Source organism: Chaetodon auriga, chromosome 20 (assembly GCF_051107435.1).
Source record: "Chaetodon auriga isolate fChaAug3 chromosome 20, fChaAug3.hap1, whole genome shotgun sequence".
NCBI lineage: Eukaryota > Metazoa > Chordata > Actinopteri > Chaetodontiformes > Chaetodontidae > Chaetodon > Chaetodon auriga.
The window spans coordinates 17,455,667-17,483,015 of NC_135093.1; the positions used below are offsets into that span (position 1 = coordinate 17,455,667).

Below are 27,349 nucleotides of genomic sequence, written 5' to 3' on the forward strand. Positions count from 1 at the left end.
ACTTCCATAAGGGTGGATGGAGGGCGAGAAGACAGGAGGAGGAGGAGGAGGTGGTGGTAAAAGCGGAGCTTGATTATTATGCAGTGAGTGAGACTCAGTAATAGAGCTATCAGATCAGAGAGAGAGAGAGAGAGAGAGAGAGAGAGAGAGAGAGATCGGTCAGTCTCGTCCGGTCTTTCTTCTCCACTTCAGATCGGAGGTGACAGGTGATCGGGCAGTCTGTCTGTCTGTTGGTCTGTCGGACTCCAGCGGCGGATGTTCTTGCGCAGACTTCTTCGCACCACGGTGAGGCTGGACGGATAAACTCCCCCATGGCGCTGGAACCGGAGGGGAACAACCGGCTCCTGCAAGACGTGCTGGCGAGACCGGGCAACGAAACGTGCGCGGACTGCGGCAATCCAGGTAAGCGAGCCGGCAGAGCCGCCGCGCGCAGCCGCGCCAGCGCTCGTGGAGCACGGAAGCTGCTGCTGCGCGCGGGGTGGGGGACACGAGCCGACTGGCGCCTCAAAGCACAGCAAGTCTGGTTCACATATGATGACAAAGGCCTGGCAGGACACGTATTTAAAAAAAAAAAAAAAAAAGCCTTTTTGCAGGTGTAGTCAGGCTGAGCAGACGTGGACTCTGGACTCTAAGCCGTAAGCATATAGAACACTCCTGTGAGGCTGTTAGAGGCTGCACAAAGACATGTCAACGGTCCCCTCCACAGCTATTACTGTTATTACTGTGTGTGTGTGTTAGCTGGTGTTGTGGTGGCATCATGTTCTCCAGTGTCAGCAGCCTCCATACAGCTTGCTCACTAATTACAGGTGTGTGTGCATTTTTGTTTGACATGTTTGTTTTACATTGACGGGACACTCATTTCACCTATGTTATTCTCCTTTAAGCAGCTCCATCCTTTTCCTCATCTCTCCATCCTCTCCCTCTCTATCCTCTCCCCATGCACCCCCCCCCCTTTAATCCCCCCCTCCCCTTTCTTCTCACTGAAATGGCAGTAAACCAGTGAGTGGCCACAGAGGCTCCAGCACGGGCCGTACGCCCAGTGTCTGGAGCCGAGCCCATCCAGGATGCCTGTTCCTTGGCCCTGGCTGCGGCTCCTGCGAGGACTGGCTGTAGTGGAGCAGCTTTCAGATAGCTTTGTCTGAGCGGTGGACACTTGAAGAGGGATTTCATTTTGGCCAGAGGCTGTTACCTTGTTGAGGGATAAGCAGAGAGATGGCTGGCATTGTGGTTGGAGCTGTATGTCAAGTATCTGAAATTTTGATGTGGCCTTTTGCTCTGTAGTAAACCAGCTTACGCAACGCAGTTCAGCCTATGGCCAGCTCTTCAAAGCATTTACACAAACTGATTTTCAGTGGTGGCTACATCAGTCGGTTGGTCCACCATTTTGGTCCAGGCTGAAATATCTCAGCAACTGTATTGGATGGATTTCCATGACATTTGTTCAATGTTCATGGTTTCCAGAGGATGAATCCTGGTAACTGATAAGTGAAATGTCTTGGATTGCTATGAAATGTTCTCAGTAGCAGAATAGTCTTTATTGGTCAAGTATGTGTGCACATACAAGGAATTTCACAGGACGGATTGTATCAACTGTCATGATCCTTGAGTTCTTCCTCTTCGTTAATCCAGAATTTTAACTTGTCCAGTACTTTGGTTTATGATCAAATACCTGCAAATGTAACGACATTCCCACCAGTTTGAGCTGTACTTTGTGTTTCGTGCTAATTTGCCACCTCTGTGCCTTCAGCCTTACAGAGCTGGCTGCAGACTATTAGTCTTGTTCAGGGAAAATTGGTACAATTACCCCTGCCCACATCGCCTGTCTTCACCTTTGGGATACATTTTCTAGCATAGTATCCCTAAACTGTTCTGCACTGTTCTCCACAGTGCCTGAAGGAAACATTGGCTCCGATTGTTCCCCTGTTGAGATTGTTCATCGGCTTTGCTCGACAGACACTTTCACCTTTGCGATCATTACGTAATCAAACGTAGCCGTGGTCCAGCAAAGGTGGACAGATGTTCTGTGATGTGCCAAATAGTCAGAGAAGGATGACTGATTGATCACAGTGAAGGAAATCTCAGCTGGTGAAGTGGCTCATACGATATTCTCTCTTATGGCTCAACAAGTGCCGAGAACGCCTTGAGCAAGGCACGGCTCGTGAAGCTGCTGAGTGGTCAGCAGTATCCTCTGACTTTGGCTGAATCATATTTGCATTCAAACGCTGGGCTCATTCCGTGAAATTTCCGGAGAGCGGGCTGTGTTGGGGTGGCCATCCATCAGCCCATCCGTTATCTTCCTCCCCCTCCTCTGCTACCAGATCAGGCATTCACAGGCTCATAATTCATATCTCATAATGGTCAAGATATGCATTATTGATGCTGGTTTGGCGGCTCCTTCCCAGATGGGGACGGGATCTTATCTCAGTGGCTTTTTCAGAAAAACATCAGAGTTTCATTACAGCTGAGAATACCACAAATCATCTCAACACAGCAAAGTAAACTGACACACACGTGTTGCCCTGGAGAAGATGGGAGCAATGGTAACTTAGGACGACTTGAGGAGGATAGTTCACAGCTAATGTTACCCTACGGATATACGCTGTGGACAGAGAGATACTGTAAGCCGCATTGATATAGACTAATTGATAAATGATGGATGTGAGCATTGTCCTCTGAGTCTTAGGTCACTTATTTGTTGAGCATTTCTATATGTTTGTTTGTGTAGTTCCTCAATTTGCAGTAATTGAAGTTAATGACAGAAAATTTTGCCACTAACAAAAAAAAAGGCTGCTCTGTGTGTGTGTGTGTGTGTGTGTGTGTGTGTGTATGTGTGTGTGTGTGTCTGGGATTGGCTAACCATAGCCTCCATACCAGGCCTGAATCAATGAGTCTCTTGATGATTAACAGCATTGCAAACGAGAAAAAGCAAAATATGCCATTTCCTTTTCTTTTTTCATATAGTGTAGTTTAATGCTGTACACTTTTACTTGCCTCTTTTTTGATCCAGATGTTTTGTCTCATGACTTTGTTTCCAGGTGTTTCAAGCAAAAGCTTCTTGGCCCCACAGCTGTGGTCTTGTCTGTATGACTACTTCCACACTAAGCCTTCTAATCTTTAAAACACTGTTTTCCTGTGAGTGTGTGCGGGTTGTTTTAATAAAGAACACCGGCCACAGTCACTTCTTCTTCAATAGCCAAACTGCACATCACAGCCAACATCTGGCAAGGAGTGAGACAGACTCCTGAAAAATCAACATAAATACAGGTCAATGACAACAGGGCTGTGATCGGCCATATTGGTTTTTAACATGAATGATGAGTCAGAGACAAGACACAGTTGTCTTCTTAACGTTCACTGTGGTGTAGCACAGCTCAATTCACAATCGAGTTGTTCACAGTTACATATTTTTCTGTTTCTGTTGCTAGACAACCGAACAAGTGTGAATTAGTGATTCAATGATGGCCCGTACACACTACCTGTTAACCAGTGGTCGTTTGCATCCAATCAAAAGGAATGAAGAATGACTGCCCTCACTGAGGGTCGAGGGCCGTGTGGCAAAGCAAAAGCTCAGTTTTCCTCCTTCACACTTAAAGAGTAAACCAGCGCTTTCGGATTTATACACATATTGAAAAAGCTTAGTTTTGGGGTGAGAAAAACACAGTTTTAGTGTGGGCAGAGGGCTGAAACAGACAGCAAAATGTTCATTTGTTAAGTTAACTGGCTTAATCTGGATGTGCTCCTAGTTGCAACTGAAGAAGGTTCACTTCAGTTGCTGTTCCCAATCAGATGTGTTCACAAAAAGACACAATGGCGAGCTGACAAGCTCTGCAAGGTGCCATTCCCTCTTCACAAATTCAGTCCGATACATCAGGGTAAGGTGTTTGCTTCTCAGTCAAAAGCTGGACTGAAGTTAACTAATTATGCACCTCCAATATGGCCGCTGCATTACATCACTATACGCTATTGTGTGTGAACGTGCAGGCTGACGGAGTAAAGACAGACTGTCACATCATCAGCAGTGACCTGGCTGTCCTCCCTCGCCCCCGCCTTATCTTCCCATCTTCGCAGATACAACATCCACTTAGCAGACAGAAAGCCTGCTCTAATTGGTCTGAAAACACACACGTTGGTCTCACCGCTCGTACATTTTTTGTGCTTCGTCATTCTTACTCTGCCCTTCCTTACCTTTGCCATTTCTCCCCCCTTAGCTTTTCTCTGCTGGCGTGCTCAGATGAGGCCGCTGAGAGGCTGAGCAGGGAGCTTATACGGCAGGGTTTCTCTGTAGCTCAGCAGCGCTGCGCTTCTGCCCTTCGCTAAGGACACACAAACGAGTTATTCCCTCCAGAGAGAAGCCTCAGCAGTCCTCTGAGGTGTGAGGAAGGTGTTTGTCGAACAGCAAGAACAGCAGGAACTCTGATGAGACAGGAGGGGGTGCAGGCTCCTGCATGGCAGCCTGTGGCTCGTTGCTTTCCAGATGAGTTTTCTGTGTTTTAGAAGGGCAAGGTGGGGAACACAAAAACGAATGCATCCCCCATTCAGGATGGGAGGCTGCAGTGATGGCACCGTACACCTCTGTGAAATGGTACCCAAGCAACTGATGAGTGAGCCACGGAGGGTAAAGCATGAATGGAACTGCTGATGCCAATCAGCTAATGCAAGCAAGAGTTCAGCACTCTGCCTAAACTAATGCAGTGCTCCGTGTTTGCACACTGCAAGCTTGGAGATTGTATGTAGTATATATAGTATGTAGTATATAGTATTCAAATATACTGAATGCATAGCAAAAGAATGCGTCTTACGCTCAACAGTGTTGTTAAGAGTGTGTGTCAGGGTGGAGGATAAAATGATTACAAGACATTTAAAGGGTGACGCAGATACATTTCAGCCATGTGAATGGGATGGTGGATGGTGGGCTTGGTAGTAATTAATGGCTTTGTCACACACACTCACACAAACTGGTTTTTCACTAGAGGCCATGGTCATGAATTAGCTTGAAGTGTTGTGATGTGTCATGTTGTATTCCATTTTATATAATCCCTGCTGTTACTAAATGTAATCTGATTACATCTTTTTTCCTCTTTAACAAAATACAGTTGTCTTTTTTTTTTACATAACGGCCACCATTCTGTTACTCCCCAAGCCTGATTATAGCACAGATTGTATATATACACACAATTTAACTCATTCAAGTGGAATCCTTAAAGTGAATTTAATGTTCACTCTTTCATGTGCATTCCATCTGAGACGTCAGCCTTTAGAAGTGAAGAACACCTTGATGATTTTCTGATGAAAGCCTCTGGAATTTTTAACGTTTTCCGAAGCCAGATTCAATCACAGTTCTAACACTGTAAATAAAATACTTAGCATATGCCTGAGGGGTTTTGCTGAGACATGAGAGGTTCACAACCTCAGCTGGCCCTGCTGTCTTGTCATTAACCCCCACCACGATGCAGCCACTGACAGACGGATGTGTGTACACATCCAGACGTATGAATGAGCTGCTGCAGATGCGGAAAAGTGCCTGCAAATGCTGACAGGCACAGGGGCTGCCATTGTGTAAATGCCCCCTCATTCATTTATCCTGCATCTGACCTGCAGTAACGCCACAGGCGCTTCTTTCTTCAACCATGTCAAAAGCTCTGCTGTCTCCCCACCAAACGAGCCCCTTAACTCCCACAGAACTCGACTTTCCTCTCAACAATCCCTCGGAGACGGAGCCAGCGTGCAGCAGCTCTTTAACAAACACGCCTCAAACTGCATATGTCAGAGAGTCGCGCTACATCAGGAGCTCTCCGCGTCCCGTCTGCCACGACTGTGCATCTGTTGTTCACAGTAATCCTGTTGAGAGACATCTTCTACCTACATGTAGAGGAGGAAGCCCTGTGTGCATGTGTGTGTGTGCTGATGCTTGTGTGTGTGTGTGTGTGTGTGTGTGTGGTTAGTTAGTCATGCGGCCACAGTAATCCACATGAGTGCTGTCTGCTTCTCTGTAAGGCCTGACTCAGACAGCGATGACCTCACCGCCGAATGGCTGGTTGTGTGTTTTTGTGTCAGCAGGGTTGTGTGGAGGTGTGTGTTTGCGTGTGTGCATGCATATTGCTGGCCAAAAGGACATGTAAGGGATAAAAAAGGGAAGATGTTTGATTACTTCACAGCCATTTCTTGTGCTTGATCACAATCCAGAATGATTAAAAGATGAGTTGACATTTATTCAAACATCGCCGTCTCGTCGTGGGTTAAAAGAGATCAATCAGCAGAAGATCATGGTAGATGGCAGTAACACCCTCAGGGGATGATGTGAGCTCGCATCCTCCCTTTCCTCCATTTCCTTCCTACCTCTCCTCCTCCATCACCTCCTCCAGCTCTGACCGTCTCCTCTCCTCTGCTGCTCCCCCGTCAGCCTCTGTGGCATCTCCATCTATGCTTTCTTCAGCCTCAAGAGGACGGACAAATGTACAAATTTTTTTTTGCCTCCCTCTGTTGGCTCTCTTGTGATTCCCTTGGGAACTCTCACTGTGTGCGTGTGCATGTTTGTGTGTGTGTGTGTGTGTGTCTGCTCACATGGCTGCGGTGCACCACGCTGAGGGCCTCCTTGTGTGAGAAATGGCAGCTGCAGAGAGGCTGAGATGGAGAGTGAATGTGGTGACTTCTGAGCTTTGCCCGTTGAGAACATTGTACTCTCGGATGCTCGTGGTCATGCATACACTATGTGTGTTAACATGTGTGCAAATACACTGTAAAAAAGGCTCCACACACACATATTCCAGCATCATGAATAGATAGATAGCCTTTAACATCAGCCATGCCTTACGAACACACTGGCATGGCTGATGTTAAAGGCTGCTTTTAGCTAAAAGGCTGGTTTGAGGTATTGCTCATAGTTGAATTCTCAACTATGCAAATCGATCATCAATCAAATGATGATATCTGGTCTCGTGAATGCCATGATTATGAGCCAAAAAAACAAAAGAAGCCACTGACATTTTTGTGAATTTTTATGCTAAAACGCTTGATCGATAAGTCAACCACCAGGAAATGAATCAACGGTTTTGATAGTCCGTTAATGGTTTGTGATTTATTTGGCACAAGGTCAAGAGTCCGTGGTGACGCCAGCAGCTCTGTGAGGCTGGAGGCACAGTGGTGCTCTGAGCTAAATGCTAACATGCTCACAGTGACAATGCTAACATGCTCAGTTTTAGCAGCATGTTAAATGCTAACATATGCTAATTATGGGCATCATTTGGTCATAAGCCAAGCTATTGGAGAAATTAAGTTTGACCCAATGACGGTGCAAGACGAAAGATCGGTCTGGATCATGTTTTTGTGGCAGTTCATCTGGGAGATGTTGAGATACAGGGCCCACACTCACCAAGGGGCCCCATAAATATCACACCCTGACCCTCATTTTGCTGTTTTGGTTGGTTTGGTGATTTTTAGAATTTATTTAGCTTCATATGAGTGAGTCAGATGTCGATCTGTGTCCTGTCTTTTCATGCCACGGTGCTGCAGTCTAAGAGGCCTGTTTTTTTGTGTTGAGTCATTGGCAGCTTTGCCAGGATGAGCCAGAGACAGATGGACATCTACAACTGGACCTTACTTGCATTTAGTTTGTTGTTTGGATTCAACTGAATAATTCACTATCTTGGAGTTGAACCAGCAGGCGTCTGAGAAACAGAGATGTGTGTTAACGTGTGTGTTTGGTACGGTGGCCCTGAAGTGCAAAACGCAAACGCAAAAGAGAAAACACGAACGCAAAAAAGAAAACACAAACGCAAAAGAGAAAACACGAACACAAATGAGAAAACACGAACGCAAAAGAGGAAACACGAACGCAAAAAAGAAAACACAAACGCAAAAGAGAAAACACGAACACAAATGAGAAAACACGAACGCAAAAAAGAAAACACAAACGCAAAAGAGGAAACACGAACGCAAAAGAGAAAACACGAACGCAAAAGAGGAAACACGAACGCAAATGAGAAAACACAACAACGTTAACTCTAACGGAAGAGGTAGGTACCTTCGGGTGGCATGACTTGACGCTGATTGGACGACGTCTCCTGAACAATCCAGCTTCCTTTAAACGACTCTTCAGTGTACGCAAACTTATTTTAATGTTGTGAAAAGTTGACAGCATATCTAGTATGACGTCATATGTATGCCCGGCATCAAAGTACTCTTTGATAATACCAACTAAGTCTGAATCACCAATCGCGCTCATGTTTTGAAACCGATGCGTTGAGGTAGGTTTACTTCCTGGTAAAGAGACGGGCAGTGACGTCGTCCAATCAGCGTCAAGTCATGCCACCCGAAGGTACCTACCTCTTCCGTTAGAGTTAATGTTGTTGTGTTTTCTCATTTGCCTTCGTGTTTTCTTTTTTGCGTTTGTGTTTTCTCATTTGCGTTCGTGTTTTCTTTTTTGCGTTCGTGTTTTCTCATTTGCGTTCGTGTTTTCTCTTTTGCGTTCGTGTTTTCTCATTTGTGTTCGTGTTTTCTCTTTTGCGTTTGTGTTTTCTTTTTTGCGTTCGTGTTTTCTCTTTTGCGTTTGCGTTTTGCACTTCAGGGCCACCGTATGTTTGTGAGAGGGACGGAGAGCAAGCTCGTGTGCTGGACTTGTGGCTGTAAACTGCTCTGCTCATCAATACTGCTGATTCTATTCATACTGTAGTCAAATTGCTGATAGTGAGGACGGTACTTGTAAACTCAGTTGATTATTTGGACAGGATTGATGTCATTTCCTGTTAGCAGTTAACTAGCTCCTGCTCTGAATGTGCATCTTTGTATAAACCCACTGATCTTTAATTCCTACCAATCAGATTAGCTCTGCCTTCAGTGCAAAACTCCCATCTGCATTTTCACCTCGCTCTCTTCCTCTGTCTCCTTCATTTTCTGACGCTCTGTTCTCGCTACACTCTGTCACTGTCTCTGACACACTGCGTCTCTGACTTTGACAACTTGATTTGCATGGAGGGAATCAAAGTCTACATGCGATACAGTGACTCAAATGTACCTTTGCTGAACACCCACGGATGCTGCTGCTGCTGCTGCTGCTGAATCACGTTGCAGGCAGAGAAAAAAACTCTTTTTATCCCTCCTTTTTTTTTTTTGCAAATTCTGTCTGACTGCTAATGAGACAAAGTGTGTGTTTAGTCACGCGCTCGTGCTGGCATTGCAGGCATATGGTCTGTTTAGAGACGATGTGCAGGTGTGTGTGTGTGTGCGTGTGTGTGTGTGCATGCATGTGCAGCCAGTGTGCCTTTTCATGTTTTTCTTGTCTCCTTTTAAAACATAAAACCTTGCATGGCCTCATACAGTAAATGTGAGTGTGTCAAAGTGTATTATGGAGTCTGGTGATGTGACTAACCTGATCACTACCTTGGCTGACTTCTCATCAGATCTCAGGCAGTCTGTTTCCTGTCAGTAGGCTAAATAGGATTTCCCCAAAATCACATCTTGCTGCCCTGCTCTCCTTTACGAGCGGGGACACACTCATCCAGAGTCCCTTGTAATATTTGCTTCATTTACTTTGCTCCTATTACCTCTTAACAGCGCCAGCATCAGCACTTTCAGTATTTATAGCCTGAACCTTGAGCTGGTGTTCTCTTTGTTGCAGCGCTTTTTACGACCAGATTTTCTCACCCCTCCTCCTTTATCTCTCTTCTGTGTCCACCACCGCTCTCTCTATCATCCTCCTGCACCGCTTCACCCGATTTCATTTCCTCTCTCTTCTCCCTTTCTCCCCCAAAACTCACTTCCCCTCCTTTCGCCTCCCTGCTTGTTCTCCCTGCGTCATTCCTCTCCCTCCCTTTCTTCCTCTCTCCCTCTCTGTCCTGCAGAGCCGGACTGGGCGTCGCTGACTTTGGGTGTGTTTGTTTGCCAGGCCTGCTCGCTCCTTCACCGGAGCATCCCCCACATCAGCCGGGTCAAGTCTGTGCAGGACACATGGGATGCCAGTGAGGTGGAGGTAGGGCAGGAATTGAACATACAGTGTACTCACATCACAGAATCTCCACGTACAGTAACCGTATCTATAGAAAACATGCACACATTCTAAATAAAACAGCACTTTGGAATAAATATGGCAAAATTTGAGACAGTGGGCCTCATGCAAGACATTTTTTCTGTCCTGCTGGCATCAGTCATATCATATCATTTAGAAAAATTGACGGCACAGCTGCCAATACTGCGTCGTCAGAACATGAAGTTAGATATGAGAAAATAAGCAGGTTGTGGAGATGGAGTTGATGGTGTCATGCAGTAGGTACAACAGAAGATGTTCAACTGGACATTGAGCTGCAGAAAGACACCGCAGCGGCTGAAGGAGTGAGAGAATTTTTGGTACATATGCCACCTTTTTAGACTGCCATGTCCCGTTCTCATGAACGTGACCTCGCACCACACCTTCAGAGAATTTCTTCAAATTTGGCACAAACGTTCACTTGGACTCACAGATGAACTGACTAGAATTTGCTGCTGTGTGACTTCAAAAAACATGTTTTTGGCCCAAGCTCAAGTATTCATTCACTAATTAGATTTCACACAAATGTCTCTTAGTACAATTATGAAATGATGACATTTTATATGTGAAAGGTCAAAGGTCAGCTTCACTGCAACATTGTAATGTTCTGCAAAAACACTTTTCTTTTCATTATTTAGCACCATAACAGAGGAACAGACGGACAGATTGTGACCATGCTTCACGTGTGGTCAGATACTGAATTGGTGACGCTGATCTTCAAACTGTGTTTAGATCTTCTGTGCTTCTTGGTTCTGCTGATGTTGAGCTTCAGGTGGATGTAAACTGCCACTAGATTGGCTGGTGGAGGCATAGAACCGTGAGGCATACGTTCCACTCAAAGGAACAGTTTGACATTCTGGGAAATATGTTCAACTCGCTTTCTTTGTAAAAGATTTGATGAGAACAGTGATAGCACAGACGTATATGCAGGGTAAATATGAGGCCACACCCAGCGGCCTGAAAGAAGCATAAAGATAAGATAAGAGCTATCCGAGCTCTGTGCAAATGTTACAAAATCTACCTCTAAAGCTCACGAATGAACACATCTATCTAGTTCGTTTTAAATGTGCAAAAAACTGCAAAAGCATTGTGGTTTTAAAGGTGTTTATATGCCAAACTTGGGTGAGACCAGTTGCCAGGCAGCCAGCAGAGACTCCAGGAAGTTACTGGTATTGATCTTCTTTTTAACTCTCGGCAAGAGAGCGAATGAGCGTGTTTCCCGAAATGTTGAACCATCCCTTTAAGAACGAGTCCCTTTGCTCAGTGATGCATATTTAGCATGTGAATGGCATGAATGTGTGCACCGTACAGACAAAAAATATGAAGTATGGAGCCCATGGTAACCACAGAGTGTTAAACCGCACTATTCTTTTTTTTTGTTGTTGTTGTTGCTATGGTAACAACCCAGTCAGGGGACATTTTCTTAACAATACCACAGAAAACAAAACAAAGCAGGATAAGGAAACATGTCATGAAATAAAGGGAGAGTGATGCTTTTTTTTTTTGGTCCCGTGCAGTGCGGAGAATCCTGCTCTGCTCAAGAACATGATCTTCAGCTGACCCTGACATCTGACCCCCCACCCCACCCCCCCTGAGAGGAGAGCGATTCCTCACAGGGATCAATGAAGTATCATTCCATTAGCGAGACAGTTCACACTTTTTTCCAGAGTGTAAAAAGAAGCTGAGCTGTCGTGTGACTTGCAAACATGTCCCCAAGCAGAAATGTACGTCAGCGAGAAATATGAGTTCTGTGCAGAATGGTTAAAAAAAAAAAATAAAAAAAAAGTGCTTCTGCTCTGCTGTGGATGAGTGAAGTTGTCCCTTGAATGGGTCAGTGCTTAACACCACCACCGGGTGACAAAAGGGCTTTGGGGGAGGTGATGCTGATATGAGTCATGAGGAAAAACAAGTGGTTGTGAGTGTGAGAGGACAATAATTGGGATGTAATGAAGATATGACTTGCAGGAACGCTTTAATAGTACGAGAGTATTAGACGATCGGACCGGATGTGATTGCAGTGTCGGAAAAAAGGCGAGGCGTTGTTTGTGTTGAATCTCCCCCTTCTGTAATTACAGCTTTGGGAGAGTTTAGAGATGAGATTCTGAGATGCCAGACTTTATTGCTGAGATTTCTGGAGTCGTCCCACTCCAATAAATCATCCACAACCAGAGGAGACATTTTTGTCTAACAGCCACAGTAGGATTCACTTTATTAGCTGCCCCTCACTCATACTTGGTAGGAGCATCGAGGTGGCACACAGGGGTCTCGCTTCATGTTGACTTACTATAATAACGTCACTAAGTTCCAGCAGATATTTCCTAATCCCTCTCACCCCGAAGGTCTCTGAGATGTCAGGCTGAAGGAAAGGGTGTGACACACTTAAAACATAATCAAACCTTAAACCAAGCATACATTCACTTCCACACATAGCGTCGGATTTATTAAATGAGGTCCATCCGTTGCCTTGTTGCATGCTGGGAGGCTTTCCCACAGGGACACTGCAGTATTTTAACCCCATTTTTTTGTCTTTATATATACCACACAACAAGGAAGTTTGCATTAAGGCTGCTAAGACTGTCAAAGGGGTTTGGTTGAGCATATTTGGCATTTTGTATGTAAATGAGCCTGCATGAGGACGAGCAGAGGGACGTAGAACGAATGAGATTTATAATTCGTACGGCATGAAGGTTTTGATAAATGAGACCCCGGCTCTTTGTTTTTATATGATGCCACGGTGGAGAGGAAAAATCAGACTTCTCCATCTCATTTTGGTGTTGCCATGTGAATGATATTATCATGAAGATTTGGTTATTTTATTGAGCAGTAAGTGAATGTCATGCTCTGCAGATGCTCCTTTCTGTCTGGAATAGTAAGCAGGTTGCATAAAGGCAAGGTGTACCTAATAAAGTGGATCCTGAGCACAGGCTGTGTCATGTCCGAGGTGTCTAATGCGTCACATTGTGGCCGCAGGTGTGTCAAATGTTCCTTTCCGTGACTTTCTCAACCGCTTTGTGTTTTGGTTGAATTTCCTGCCGCTATTTGACCTTCACAATAAAACACCACAGCGCTGCATCCCTTCCAGAGCCCCTCAGAGGATAAGAGAGGCGCGTTGAGGGATTCAGCCAGCTGGATTGGACTCAGGGATTATCCTTGGATGAAAACGCACAATGGAGGGAGAGAGGGCAGAAGGCAGACACGTCCCAGCGCAGCGTCGCCATTTCAACAATTAATCCCATAGCAATGCTGGGGCCTCATTGTCAGCTGAAGAAGTCGTAATACTTATGATATTCTATGCTTGTCACAGTTAAAGTTAATGCTATTTTCTTTTCCTATTCTAGTTTTGTTGTGACCCTTCTCTAGGTCTTATTTCCAAGCAGCTGTTATGTGAATCTGCTTTAAAAAGCATTTCCTAGAGGCATTTTTTTTCTGCTAATTTCTATTTTATGATGTCCTTAAGGAACGAAGATGTTGGTGCTCTTTTATCATATTTATCATATTTTATCTGTCATCATTTTGAAATTGACCAGGCTGTGTTGCTGTCTTCCAGTTGATGGCTGCGATGGGAAACAGTGCAGCCAAGGCCAAATATGAGCAGAAGGTTCCCGCTTTCTACTACAGACCAACACACACCGACTGCAAGTAAGTACTCAGTCTCAGACACTGGAGGTGCAGCCTTGCATCGCACACAACACGGCTGCAATGAGATTTTTAGAATAGCAGTGTACCTGTGTGGTCTGAAAGAACAAAATCTTTGCTAATTGATTTAGCCTTCTTGGTAGTTAGCTTGCTTTTGGCGACATGGCTGCCTTTTTCCTGGAAAACATCTTGACATGTATTTCATTGTATAACAAGCAGGTGTAAATGAAATGAGAGACGGCTGCAGAGAACAGAGCCATCGTGAATGTTATTGGCACCACCTGTGCTGGGCAATTCAAAATGTCTGCTGTGAAAAAGTCAATTGCAATGAAAAATGAAAAATCCCCTGTAGCCTGGAAAGGATTTTCCCAATAGACCTCCACTATAAAAACGATGTATTTATTTCTTGGTATTTCTTACTGGAAACGTTGTGTACAGCGTGGGTTTTTTTTAGAGGTTTTGAGCTGAAAACACCAGCCTGCTGCTTCTCGAAACCAAAATAGTGAAGTTGCAGGCCTTAAAACCAAAAGTGTAAGCAGAAAGATGATATAAAACAGCAGAATGCTAATTAACTATGGGTGCATTACATGCATAGTCCATAACTCACAGTCACTTGATTTACTGTTCATTGGAAAGTTTTGGCTTGTGCAGCTTTTTTATGTAATATTGGCCTTTTTTTTTAGCTCTACATGCCTCTGCCTACACTGCCGGCAACTGAAGGTGGTAAGAAAGTGCTGAATGCAGTTACTTGCTGTTCGATGCACCATGCTGTGCAGTGGGACATTGTTAGTGTCAATTCATATTTAGTGCACTGTTTCACACCTCGCACTGTCTATGCCACTTAAATATGACTTTCTGTTCCTCTTTGTGCCTATAAAAAGAATTGAAACGCCCCTGTGGACTATTTCATAGTAAGACCTTTGAGTCACACTGGATTAATAATGTTCTGTGGGCATACATTTGTATTTCATCAAACTTGAATGGAGTACTTGACCGTTTCCTTCTTTTCTTCCTTTTCTGACGTCATGCGCTTTGGTTTCATAAGTTGAGGTAGCAGCACTTCTGATTTTCTTGTGCATTTTAGGCTCGTCCGTCCATCTGTCTCTGTGTCTGCCTCCCTTCAACACAATTTGATTAAAATAGACAAAAACAGCACCAAGAATGGTGGAGTGAGAGAAAGCCTAGATGAGACAGAAGTTTCTTCCTCAGTGTCTGCGCCATGGCGTCCGTTTGTGTTCTCAGACTCCCCTGAGAACCTCAGGGTTTAGTGTGGTTCCTGTTTCACTAGAAGGTGTCATTCAAAGAAATGTCTGCAAAGAGTAAGACATCTCACTCCCTGACGCTCATAGAACGGCTCTATTTCTACCCGTGAAAGAAAAGGGCCGCATAAAGGGAGAAATGTGTGGAGGATGAAAGCACTTTGGAGCCTGGAAGCAGGGACTGGAAGGGTGAGAGAGGTAGAGAAGGAAACAGGATGAGAGAGATATGTTGGCATGGTGATGCGGTGACTGTTGCCATTTGTTTCTCCTCACGCTGGAGAGGAAGATGGTCTAAAATTGAGATTGCTTCCTTTATATGCAGCTTTGGTAGGAAATAGTGATGTTTGATGCTGCACACTTTATGTTTCAATGTGATGCGTGTCTTAATTCTTAATTCTTTGCCAATCAACATTCAAAATTTTGGGAAATGCTGTTTTTTTTTGTTTTTTTTTTTACTTTCTTCCTGACAATAAATTGACAAGACTAATACCACTCTCATATGTGTGTGTCAAATACACAATCTACAGCCAGCAGCTGTTAGCTTAGCTTAGCTTAGCTTAGCTTAAAGACTGGAAACAGAGCGAAAGAGCTAGCCCGGCTCTGTTCGGATGTAAGACCATTCGTCAGCAGCAGTTTGTTTGTTTCCTCAAACAGACACGTGGTTCTGCGGGGGGTTATATGTCCAACTAATTCTTGGCCAGGAGCATTAACTTCCTGGAGTCTGATTGACAACAAGACTTCAGGAAGAGCAGCCATCTATTTCACTTTGGATCAATGCCCTTTAAGTACCTCACTTCTTAGAAATATTTTGGTTCTGTCTTAAATGTAAATATGAGTTTTTGAGAGGGAATAAAAGTATTGGCAGTGTCAGCAGCAAGAGTCTTAAGCTCTGTAATGAATAAAATGAAAGTGCATCCTGACCTTGTTTTTTTCAACATTTTCAAAACTTCAAATTCAAGCTTTGGCTCAGTTTCATTTATTAGCTGTGAAATAGTTTGGCTGTGGATCACGCTGGCTGACCAAAAAGATCTTAAAGCAGGATACAGCACACAGTTAGCCCTGGTTGAGATGTATTTCTGCAATATTTACATTTTATTCTGAGGAGTAATTTGCAGTGTAATATAAATATAGTCACACAGAACTACTGAAGATCCATAAGGAACAATGGAAGGAGGAGATTTGGAATAAGCCAAAGCTCAGAAGCTATGTTCAAACCAAAGAAGATCACCTAACCCGATGTAAGGTTTAGCTTAAAGAGAAGGCAGAGGCCCATATAAGGGAGGCAGAGAATTTCATTTTCCGTTCCGCAGCCCTGGAGGTACTATGTCGAGTCTGCTTTTTAATGAGGAGATTTTTGTCTGAGCAAGATTTATAGAAAATGCATGACAATGAAGACAGAGCGCACCGTATCCTTCATAATGAGACGTCTCTGTCATGGACATGTAAAGTTTGGAAATGTCTAGTGTCTTGTAAGCCCATATGGGCCGGGCACCATATGGTGCAGGACGCTTAAATAAACAAATCAATCAATCAAAAACTGGAGGTCAAAATAGAAATGTTGATTGACTTGAAACTTGCCTATTCGTCATTTTTGTGTCAGTAAGAAGTAATCCTGTGTAGAAAAGGACTGCATGCATTTAGAGAGTGTGTAACTGAGGTGAAAGCTAACTGTGTGTGTTTTTCTCTGTCTCCAGGCTGCTGAGAGAGCAGTGGATCAGAGCCAAGTACGAGAGGAATGAGTTTGAGTTTATCGAGAAACAGGAGCCTTACTCTGCAGGTAGGCGCACACTGACATGTTTGTATTATTCCACCTGTGAAGACCCTTTCCTCATTAGTACCCCCTCTGAATGAAATAGCATGGCCGCACAGCTTGAATATTTAATGTGCGCTGGTCTCAGCTTGTAAATGTAGTGTGATAACTAATACTCAGAATGATTTTCTGAATGTAAATAACACCAAATGGAGATGCTGCTATCATTGTCATTATTGCTGATGTAATGCTGCATTTGGAAAAAAAAAAAAAAAAATTCATGCGCCAATTTTTTTGCAGCAGTAAATGCGATGGCCCGGTTATAAGTATAGAAAGAATACAAACAGGCACAGATTCCTGCGTGCACAAGCAACACTCACATGGAGTTTGAGTAAAAGAAAAGCGAAAATGGCTGCTGTGTTGTTGTGTCAGTCTTTGCATTGTTTACCCTCCGATAAGCAGAACCTTGAAAACTCCTTGCACAAACATTTCCCAGTGGATGCCAGACGCCGGGATTCAATTATCCTCAAACATCCATCGGCGGCTTTCAAACATTCATTTTCATCTTTCTTCTCCTAAGTGGCTGCGTACGATTTCAGTTTAAAGCGCAGTTGTTATATTCAAGCGGTGACACTGAAATTGTCACTGCTGTGGAATAGAGCCCTGTGTGTGTTATTGGTTGGTTAGTTGTGTGTGTGTGTGTGTGTGTGTGTGTGTGTGTGTGTGTGTGTGTGTATTACTCACATAAACCTGTTAACAGTCACACTGTAGGGACGTATATGTAAATGTGTGTGCATGTTCATGTATGTAATGTCTCCAACAGTAATAGAAGCATGGTGTGTGTGTGTGTGTGTGTGTGTGTGTGTGTGTGTGTGCGCTTGTGTGTGTGTGTGTGTGTGTGCTTGTGTGTGTGTGTGTGTGTGCATGTGTGTCTGTGATGAAGGGTGCATGTGTGTCTACTCGTATACATTTCACATCTTGTTTCTGATTGGCTTGCAGTGACCTCATCTGTTTATTGTTGCAGTGGAGCACCGTGCACACACGCACACGCACACGCACACACACACACACACACACACGCAGACAGAGTATAATAATATGAGTCATTCTGTCATCTCTATTTGTGCATTTATGCTCTCTTCATCACTCATTGTGAGGTGCACGACATCTGCGTGTGTGTGTGTGTGTGTGTGTGTGGGTGCCTGAGTGGGCAGCTGAAATTGACTGCTGGCAGTAACCTGGCCTTCACAGCGGTCAATGTTAATATTGATCCGTATGCAAAGGATAGGAGGAAGAAAAAGAGTGTCAGGGAAGGAGGCGAGGGTGGGGACAAGGAGGGCTATTGATCCATGAGGTAATGCCAGTGTAGGTGAACGTTTCATCTCAGACAGTCACAAAGACGCACAAACACAGACACACACAGAGATGGAGTGAGTGAGCGCAGAGGATGAGAGGACAGGCAATCAATGGCCGTGAGATTTGAATCAAGAGAAGGAAAAAGAGCCGAGCAAAGAAAGTGTGTGTGAACAGTCATGTGAAGGATTCCATTATGACATAAGGAATATTCTGTACATACTGTAGACGAGAGTTTGGCTTTCAGTGACCTACGGGGGTCAAAGGAAATCTCAGAGGTCGCTCATAGTGGCAAAGTCAGAGAATTGCTGCATGACTTTGCAGTTCCTTTTAGCTCTTCTTTTGGTTTTAGGCTCCACAATTTAGATAAATCTGCTGTCCACCACCTGGCCAGAAGACAGACACCGTGTAATGAAACATTTAGCAGCTAAGATATTTCCCACAGGAGTTGGTACAGGCCAACGCAGAGCCAAAAGGAGTCTGAGTATCGGACTGACATTCATCAGGTGGCCAGAGACACAGCTTCAGATAAGTTCCCCTGTAGCTCCATGTCTGCTGGAACTGTTTGCTGATATACTAACTAAGGTTATGAGATGTCAGTGTGGTGGTTACAGTTATTTTGTGACTGAAGTCTTGTGGTAATTAGGCTTACAGATATAGTAGTTTTGATTTATTTGTCTGGGTTTTGAGATATCTGGGATTTCTGTCTTTCCCACAATACAACGGTGGTAAATACAGTTTTCTTTGTGGTGCTTACAGCATTAAAAAACTATCTTAAAAATATTCCTATTTAATGGATGAATATTAATTATAGACCACACGGTGAATAGTTTTCAGTGGAGCTCCTTTCTACCAAAGAAATAATGCTAATAATAATTCCTAATAATGAAGGTGAGTGAGAGCCTTTGCCTGAGAAAATGAAATGAAAACTTTTAAAATGCGTTTACTGAATTGATCTCTCCTCTCATCCATCACTTCCTCTTTCAAACACACTGCAAATCCTTCCTCTAAACTTCCACTGTTTCATTTCTTTCGGTCTGTACGTCTCTGTGTAATCACACGGAGCAAATTAACTCCTCTTTCATCCCTCGCTCGTCATTTCCAATGGAAGTGTGTTCTACAATCGGCGCTCATTATAAAGCGCTCTGGATAACATCATCAGTCAAATGGCTGAAATGTAAATGAGTGCTTTCTCTGGAGCACCACCTGATTGTGCTTTGAGATCCTTCTCCCATCAAGCCCCCAAAATAGGTCCAGATTAGAAAGAAAACACTTCACAGCCGGATCAAAATAGAAGCAAAAGGAGAGAAAAGGAGGCAGTGTTGGCAGAGCTTTTTTTTTTTTTTTTTTTACCAAAATAGACTGAAGAAGAAGAAGAAATTACAGGCTATAAATAGAACAGCATATCATTAACATGGAAAAGGATGTTCTTTGGTACACAGACAATAAAATCTGTGTGTGTGTGTTGTTTCAGCTGCATCTCGTCTGTTTGCCTCCTGGTTTTCGCGTCTCTCCGTCTCCTTTCTCTCGCTCCTCTTCTAAATGTGATTTCAAACGATCTTTGATTCTGCTCAACAGGAGGATCATCTTACACCAACCAGCTACAACACCTCGCCATTACTGTTAGAAATGCCCCCTCCGTTTAATCTCTCATCTGCTCTGATGGGTTTTTGATACCAGCCTCCCAACCGCACACTTCTTCTTCTTCTCTCCCTCTCTCTCTCTATCTCTCTGCCCAGGGTACAGAGAGGGGTTTCTATGGAAACGAGGAAGAGACAACGGTCAGTTTCTCAGCCGAAAGTTCATCCTGTCGGAGAGGGAGGGGGCGCTGAAATACTTCAACAAGCAGGATGTAAGTGAGATGATGCAGCTGATTTTAAAGGCAAAATTTCACTCGGGCTAAAGCGAAGAATCTGAGGCTTTGACCGCGTCCAGTTTGATGTTCATGTCCTCCTCCACCAAGGCCCGGGATCCCAAAGCGGTGATGAAAATTGAGACCCTCAATGCCACTTTCCAACCGGCCAAGATTGGCAACCCTTGCGGCCTGCAGATCACCTACCTGAAAGACAACAGCACAAGGAACATCTTTGTTTACCACAGTGATGCTAAGGTACACAGTGAACTGTATTACTGCACGTTTTCCCCTTTAAAAAAAAACCTTCTGGAGTGTTTTCTACAATGCAGCGGCATGTCAAGTCTTAGATTACAGTAATACAGTGCACTAATGAAGGGTTAGTGCTATAGTATGCATGCTGTGCTTTGCTAAATGTCCTTGGAGTTGGAAATGTCCCTTAACAATTTATTTCCTCTCGTCTTTTTTCCATAACTGTTCATCTGTTGCTCTGTGCACAGTGTTTGGATAATGACACATTTTGGGTTGTTTTGGGAGAGTCAAATGCTGACATTTAGCTTAACATCAGAGGTGTCTGCGTTCACATTCAGGGAAAAGAGTCTTTCTGTTCGAACACTGGGGGCCTGTGGGACAGAAAGGCTGTGACTGCTGCAGTGTGGATGCGAGGAACCTCAAATAGCCTTACAGCTGAACGTCACTGTCCCACTATAGACAGACTGCAGTTTTATTTTATATTATGTCTTTATTTCTTTAACGGCTTTGAATTTAATCCAGGTAGCATTACAAAGAAGATATTGCTGCAACTCTGACTCATAATGACCTTCTACTCCAACCCCGCGTAGCCTGTAAGGTAGTTACTGCCCTCCTGTTCTGTCACTGGCTGCTCCTTCTGCCGCAGCTGTTGCTGTTCGTACAGCATTTCAAAAGCCCCACATCCACCCCAGCATCTACCTGCAGGGTCTGAGCGCACCTTCCCCATGGGAGGGAGTCATCATGGCCACTGCTGTGCTGAGCCTGGCGCTTCCTTGAGGGCAGCAGTGAGGTCACAGGCATGGACACCAAATGTCATCGCTGTACATTCACATTTGAATCCATTCCACATGGGTTGTCTGACTGAAATACAGATGAATGCATCTTTTTTTCTTTGTGTCGTCCTTGTATCTTGAGGAAATTATCAGCAAATGCTACAATACTACAATAAGTTTCTTCCATGTATTTCCTCCGAATTTTTGAAATGTTCAGCAACTGTTCAACAGACCTGCTGCATCTGAATGAAAAGACTGTTTATAATTCATCGATATTTCCTTGAAGTAGCACCAAATTACATTTTCCTTTCCAGGAAGCAAACTAAAAAGCTACAAAATATTTTGTTTCGGGGAATTTGTAGGCAGGCTATGGGTAGAAAAGACAAGTTAGTGTGTGTGCGTGCGTGTGTGTGTGTGTCTGGGGGAGAGAGAGAGTTCATCAAAATGAGAAGATGAGAGATAAGAAAGAGACAGTTATTAATAAGCATTCAGGGAGAGAGTGAAGCCTGAGACAGGAACAGCACCGCTCCCTCTGCTGGCCGAGCAGCGAACTGACGGCTGTAGCAGAAAGAGTTCATTGGGTTCGTTCAGTGTCACTGTCACTCTTATTCTGTGGTGGAGTTATCGACAGCACTGCAGCATCCACACGGCACAGATACCTTGGACTACACCTCTCTGTCTAGGAAAGATACCTTCAATGGAATCCGAGAAAGAGACGTTATTCACTCAGAATCCACAATGCATACTGTGAATAGAGATTGTATGAATTCCAGCAGGACACATTTCTCTGAAGGTGTGTGTTTTATTGTTTTATGCAGGAGATGGTTGACTGGTTCAATGCCATCAGAGCGGCCAGGTTCCACTACCTGCAGGTGGCCTTCCCCGGAGCAAGTGATGAGGAGGTGGGGACACTGTTCTGGAGCTTTTTATTATTATTATTATTATTATGCAGAAACATAGTCAAAGGTGATAACGATGCATCCTAAGCCAAAAAATGTAACAGAAATGACTTTCAGGGGTTGACCTTTGAGTCTTTTTTTGTCACTCCGTTCATCCTTAGTCTTTTTGTATTTGATAAGCATTATTTTTATATTGCAGGCTTTTATTTTATGTGCTTTTCTTTTGTCTTTTCTTCTCTAGTTGGTGCCAAAACTGACCCGAAACTTCATGAAGGAAGGCTTTATGGAGAAAACGGGTCCAAAGGTGCGTGCTGTAGTTGTTCTCACCGGATCCTACCACCCCTCTAAAGTGAAATCTGGAGTAATAGTGTTATTACACCTTCATTTTAATCTGACCAAAGTGTCTGCAGGTCAACTTTTTTTTTGCCTTATGACCACATATGTCTACTTGCAGCCCCTCAACAAGTGATTTCTTAAAAAATTAAATTGAAATTAAGTTGAGTAATTGAGGCCTGAAAAGTACAATCTGGTATTTTATAAGAAAAATAACGCCAAAATTAAAGATTAGTCCATATAAATTTGTACCTTTAATTCTGACCTAACCGAACAAAATGGAAAGGCTTCATTTGTCGACACTAGCAGAACCCTGTAGACCTCTCATGGCAGGTTATACTGTTCGCAGTGCACTGACTCCCTTTTGTTTTCTCTCTTCAAAATGTAATTGTCTCTGTTGCTCTGTCGCAGCACACAGAGGGCTTCAAGAAGAGGTGGTTTACGATGGATGACAGGAGACTCATGTACTTCAAAGACCCTCTGGTACGAAGAGATCTGCTCCCTCGTGACCTGTCGTTTAGTTCTGACTGATCGCTTTGTTTGTTCACCGGCCTTTCCTCTCTTTCTTCCCCTTTTCCCAGGATGCTTACGCCCGTGGTGAGGTGTTCATCGGCAGTAAGGAGCACAGCTACACTGTGCTCTCTGGTTTGCCCCCATCCACGCAGGGCTACCACTGGAACCACGGCATCACCATCGTCACGCCGGACAGGAAGTTCCTGTTTGCCTGTGAGACCGAGGCTGAGCAACGGGATTGGATAGCTGCCTTCCAGAGGGTCATCAATCGGCCAATGAGGCCGCAGGAATATGCAGGTGTGGAAAATTCTTTTTGTGTATGTGTGTGTTTATGTTTCTGTGTTTAAAGGTGCCCTGTGGAGTTTTTACCACTAGTAGCACTATGAAGCTGTGGCTGTGTGAGTTTCTCTTTGTGACACAGTAGCATCAGAGGCCATTGTGAAGTAGAACCACACATTGTGCTCCACATATAGTTGCTTCATTGTTCTCCAGAGAGCTGATGTGTGCAGCCCCAGTGGCCTAATGGATAAGGCACTGGCCTCCTAAGCCAGGGATTGTGGGTTCGAGTCCCATCTGGGGTGATTGACAGCAGAGTGGCGCAGCGGAAGCGTGCTGGGCCCATAACCCAGAGGTCGATGGATCGAAACCATCCTCTGCTAGCTGTGTTTTACCAGCAGCTGGTTTCTTTCACGGCTTTCCAACTGACACAGTTAAACAGGTAAAGCCAAATTTCTGGTCACTGTGAATGACCAAGAGAGAAGTCCAACCACAGTTAATGATCCTCATCATCATCATCGTCATGAGCCCTGTATCACAACACTCAGTCTGGCTCTCTTTGAGGTACCTGGCTTCACTTTGGCGGTCGTGGATAAACGCTGTCACGAAGCTGGATCGATTTCGACCTCACTCAGACATAGCCCCACAGTCTTCACATTGAATGATGCTATCATCTATGTATCGTCGAGACCATATATCAGCAGTCATGGCTGACCTTAGGAGGCTTGGCTCGTCAAACACAAAGGCATTCAAGTGATGCTTTGGTTTATTCGCTTCATCTGAGACCTGCAGTTCAGGTAGTTTGGGACTCCACTATTTACAGTCAGTCATGATGGTGCAGGTGCCAGTGGGATCACTGAGAGAGACCACTTTCCCAGGAACCATACCCAGAAGCACAGACATTAGCACAGCCCTGACCTGATTATAGGCAGGGGCCCAGGTAAAAAAAAGTGCTCCCCAGCCTTCACACAATCAAGCTTGTGCTCTAGGAGACCAAAGTCAACATAATATTTTTTCCTAATGGATAAGGCACTGGCCACCTAAACCAGGGATTGTGGGTTCGAGTCCCATATAGGGTGACTGACAGCAGAGTGGCGCAGCGGAAGCGTGCTGGGCCCATAACCCAGAGGTCGATGGATCGAAACCATCCTCTGCTAAGTGTGTTTTACTGGCAGCTGGTCTCAACAACAGGTAAAGGTGAATGTGTTCAAGCCACATTTGTGGTCACTGTGAATGACCAAGAGAGAAGTCTAACCATAGTTAATGATCCTCATCATCATCATCATGAGCCCTGAATCGCAACACTCATTCTGGCTCTCTTTGAGGTACCTGGCTTCACTTTGGTGGTCCTGGATAAACGTTGTCACAAAGCTGGATCGATTTCGACCTCACTCAGGCCATAGCACCACGGTCTTCACATTGAATGATGCCGTCATCTACCTGTCGTCGAGACCATACATCAACAGTTATAAAACATGAACGCATCCAAGTGAACACACTGCCTCCTCTTTTCTTTACTCGCCTCATCTGAGACCTGCAGTTGAAATCATTTGGGACTCAGCTATTTACAGTCAGTTGTGGTGGTGCAGGTGCCGGTGTCCCTGAGGATTGTACGTGGGTTTTTCCTTTCTATGTTTCACTTACATTTAAATAGGAGAGGGCGACACTGCTTGTGTGATCTCTTCGTTTCATTTCAGGTAACCTAATTTGTTGCACTTGGTGCTGAGCAGTTACTTTATTTGTCTGAAGAAGATGTTCAGTTCAGTTCAGTTCAGTTCACATTTCATATTACAAAAAGTTTCAAAGAAGCGGCCTGTTAGTGTGTGCCTTTCTGCCTGGGTGTCATGGACCCCTGTGGTGGCCATCATGAATGCCCTTCTTGTTTGGGCGCAGCACATTTATTGGAGGATACTGAGAACTCGTGTGGGGGAGCACTTGAACTGTTTGTGGAAGAGCGTCGTCAAAGAGCCAGGCAGGTGGATCACTGTTCATGCTGGGGCAGTGCAGTCTCAAACCATCCATCTAAGTGAGAGGGACCACTTTCCCAGGAACCATAACCAGAAGCACAGACATTAGCACACCCCTGACCTGATTGTATGCAGGGGCCCAGGTAAAAAAAAATGTGCTCCCTAGCCTTGACACAGCCAAGCTTGTGCACTAGGAGACCGAGGTCAATATCATATTTTTTTCTGTCAGGGCTTCAATGTGTGGCAATCTGTCGCCTGTCCTCTTTGTGTCCAACTGACAGCAGAGTGGCGCAGCGGAAGCGTGCTGGGCCCATAACCCAGAGGTCGATGGATCGAAACCATCCTCTGCTAGCTGTGTTTTACTGGCAGTCGTTCTCTTCCACAGCTTTCTGTCTGACACAGTTACACGGGTAAAGGTGAATGTGGTCAAGCCACATTTGTGGTCACTCTGAATGGGCCATGAGAGAAATTCAACCATAGTTCATGATCCTCATCGTCATCATGAGCCCTGTATCACAACGCTCAGTCTCTATGAGGTACCTGGCTTCACTGTGCTGGTCCTGTGTCATGGACCCCTGTGATGACCATCATGAATGCCCTTCTTGTTTGGGCATGGCACATTTATTGGAGGATACTGAGAACTTGTGTTGGGCACTTCCCACTTTCCCCGGAGCCATACCCAGAAGCACAGGGACTGTGGCTTTAAGTCCCATCTGGGGTGATGGACAGCAGAGTTGTGCAGATGCATGCTGGTCATGTCACTGATGAATTGATAGATTGAAATCAATCTCTGCTGACTGTCTTTACGGGCAGCTTCGCAGTCTCTTCCACTGCTTTCTGACTGACACAGTTCAGGCTTAATTTGCCTCAGCTGGCTCAAAAAACAGCAATCAGAGACACTGAGTGTCACACCAGTGGTCGTTAACTTTCTTAGTGAAGCCAGGTTTTCTTCATCAGGCTCTGTGCGGGTTCCCATAAAAAGGGGCTTTTGGTGTGTCATCTGACTGTTTTTCTGCACAAAATGGAGCGATTGTGTGCACTGCTGTAGATACACAGCCTTGTCTGGTGACATAATTCACACACAGCTCAGCAAGTTTACATATATGAGGTGGCTTCACAGGGTACCTTTAATTTTGTCCCTTGATAAATATACGGAATGGCATCTGTTTGTGTTAAATATCATTTGTCTGTTGTTCTGTGTAACTCAACCTTTTGTGTGTCTTTTGCAGTGGAGGCCCATTTTAAACACAAGCCTTGAAGACTGCAGGAAGCCACAGCTCAGCTGGACCGGCCCAGTCTCATTCAGATCAGAGACAATCCCAATGTGTGACCACAGACCGTGGCGGGAGGCGGTGCAGTGGGGTTGGGGGACAGGAAGGGGGTCTGGGGATGGGCCAGGGTGAGAAAAGATGATGAAGAAAAACAAACGGGCTCCGAGTCTGTCTGTGTGTAGAAAACTTGAACTGGAATGGGATTAAAGACCCGTTGTGGGTTGAGATATCGCTGATGCGAGGCCAAAGGGTAGATGATGTCATCACTATTGCGCCTACAAACCTTGTGCTATACATTATCATCCTTCCTTTCCTCAGCCATGTGGATCCTTTCCCTGCAAACCCCTCTCACCCCCCCCAACCCCAGATTTCGTCTTGTGAATGGTTCATTCTACCTGTAATCTAATGTAATTATGTAATCTAGAGTCATTTCACTGGTTGCTTAACAAAGACAATGCATTGTTAATTTATTGAATGTACAGTTTTGATGACAGTGGCTTACCATGTGTGTGTGCGTGCGTGCGTGTGGAATCGTGACATTTTCGTTGAGGACGCTGTGAGGTTGGACCTCCGGCACTGACACCCTGTTAAACCTGAACCTACAAAGTGCTGTTAACAACAAATATGCATAAAAACACAAAAACTCTCAGTGATCACCGTCGCTGTTAACGTAGCTGGAGGTGGCTGATCTGCATCCAGACAGGGTTCTTTTAAAACCTCAATCTGACAGCTGTTCTCTTTTTTTATTTGTACTGTTGAACATACCGAGTCATCGTAGACAGTTATTGCTGCTTTAAAGGATTGTAATGTGACAGGATTGTAATTTATATAACACTTCTTCAGCTGATTTATTGACATACGGTTTGCATCTTGTTTTAAAGACACATGGTTGTGTTGACCTTTAAATCACAGTGACAGTTTGTTTCATTATAAAAATCTTAACATCAATACAGATGAACCTGAAATCCAGTGGCCGTGTTTGATTTGTATATCTGTGTCTTCTTTCTTCAACAACTATGACACTTTTCAAACTCAATGATTAAAGGGTGATTCTGGTTTATTTCAACTTGGGTCTTATTTTCATACCTTTGGACCTCATTCTTTTTGGTAGTAATACTTTACTTTTTTATTTATTTTTAGTTATAGTCCCAAAACCCCAGACTAGCCTTGTGTTATTTGTCTCATTAGACCAGATCC

The 27,349-nt window shown here is 44.4% G+C and overlaps 1 protein-coding gene and 4 non-coding genes across 5 annotated transcripts; all 5 read left to right on the plus strand.

Annotated features, from left to right (window-relative positions):
• LOC143338987 (arf-GAP with dual PH domain-containing protein 1-like) lies at positions 1-27,121 on the plus strand. Its single transcript, XM_076759929.1, has 11 exons — positions 1-402; positions 9,837-9,964; positions 13,566-13,657; positions 16,608-16,690; positions 19,756-19,868; positions 19,980-20,126; positions 21,712-21,795; positions 22,034-22,096; positions 22,537-22,608; positions 22,707-22,935; positions 26,111-27,121. The coding sequence occupies exons 1-11, from the start codon at positions 312-314 to the stop codon at positions 26,137-26,139; spliced, it is 1,131 nt and encodes a 376-aa protein (XP_076616044.1). The 5' UTR covers positions 1-311; the 3' UTR covers positions 26,140-27,121.
• On the plus strand, positions 23,147-23,219 carry trnar-ccu (transfer RNA arginine (anticodon CCU)). The gene has a single exon. It is a non-coding gene; the product is annotated as a tRNA-Arg (tRNA).
• On the plus strand, positions 23,226-23,297 carry trnam-cau (transfer RNA methionine (anticodon CAU)). Its single transcript has one exon. It is a non-coding gene; the product is annotated as a tRNA-Met (tRNA).
• On the plus strand, positions 24,000-24,071 carry trnam-cau (transfer RNA methionine (anticodon CAU)). The gene has a single exon. It is a non-coding gene; the product is annotated as a tRNA-Met (tRNA).
• trnam-cau (transfer RNA methionine (anticodon CAU)) lies at positions 25,161-25,232 on the plus strand. The gene has a single exon. It is a non-coding gene; the product is annotated as a tRNA-Met (tRNA).
• Positions 27,122-27,349: the final 228 nt, after the last annotated feature.

Excerpts from the sequence above, each read along its gene's own strand:
- LOC143338987 (XM_076759929.1), top strand. The coding sequence starts at position 312 with ATGGCGCTGGAACCGGAGGGGAACAACCGGCTCCTGCAAGACGTGCTG. Across the intron at positions 13,658-16,607 it reads CCAACACACACCGACTGCAA|GCTGCTGAGAGAGCAGTGGA; the intron begins GTAAGTACTCAG and ends CTCTGTCTCCAG. Across the intron at positions 22,097-22,536 it reads TGGAGAAAACGGGTCCAAAG|CACACAGAGGGCTTCAAGAA; the intron begins GTGCGTGCTGTA and ends GCTCTGTCGCAG.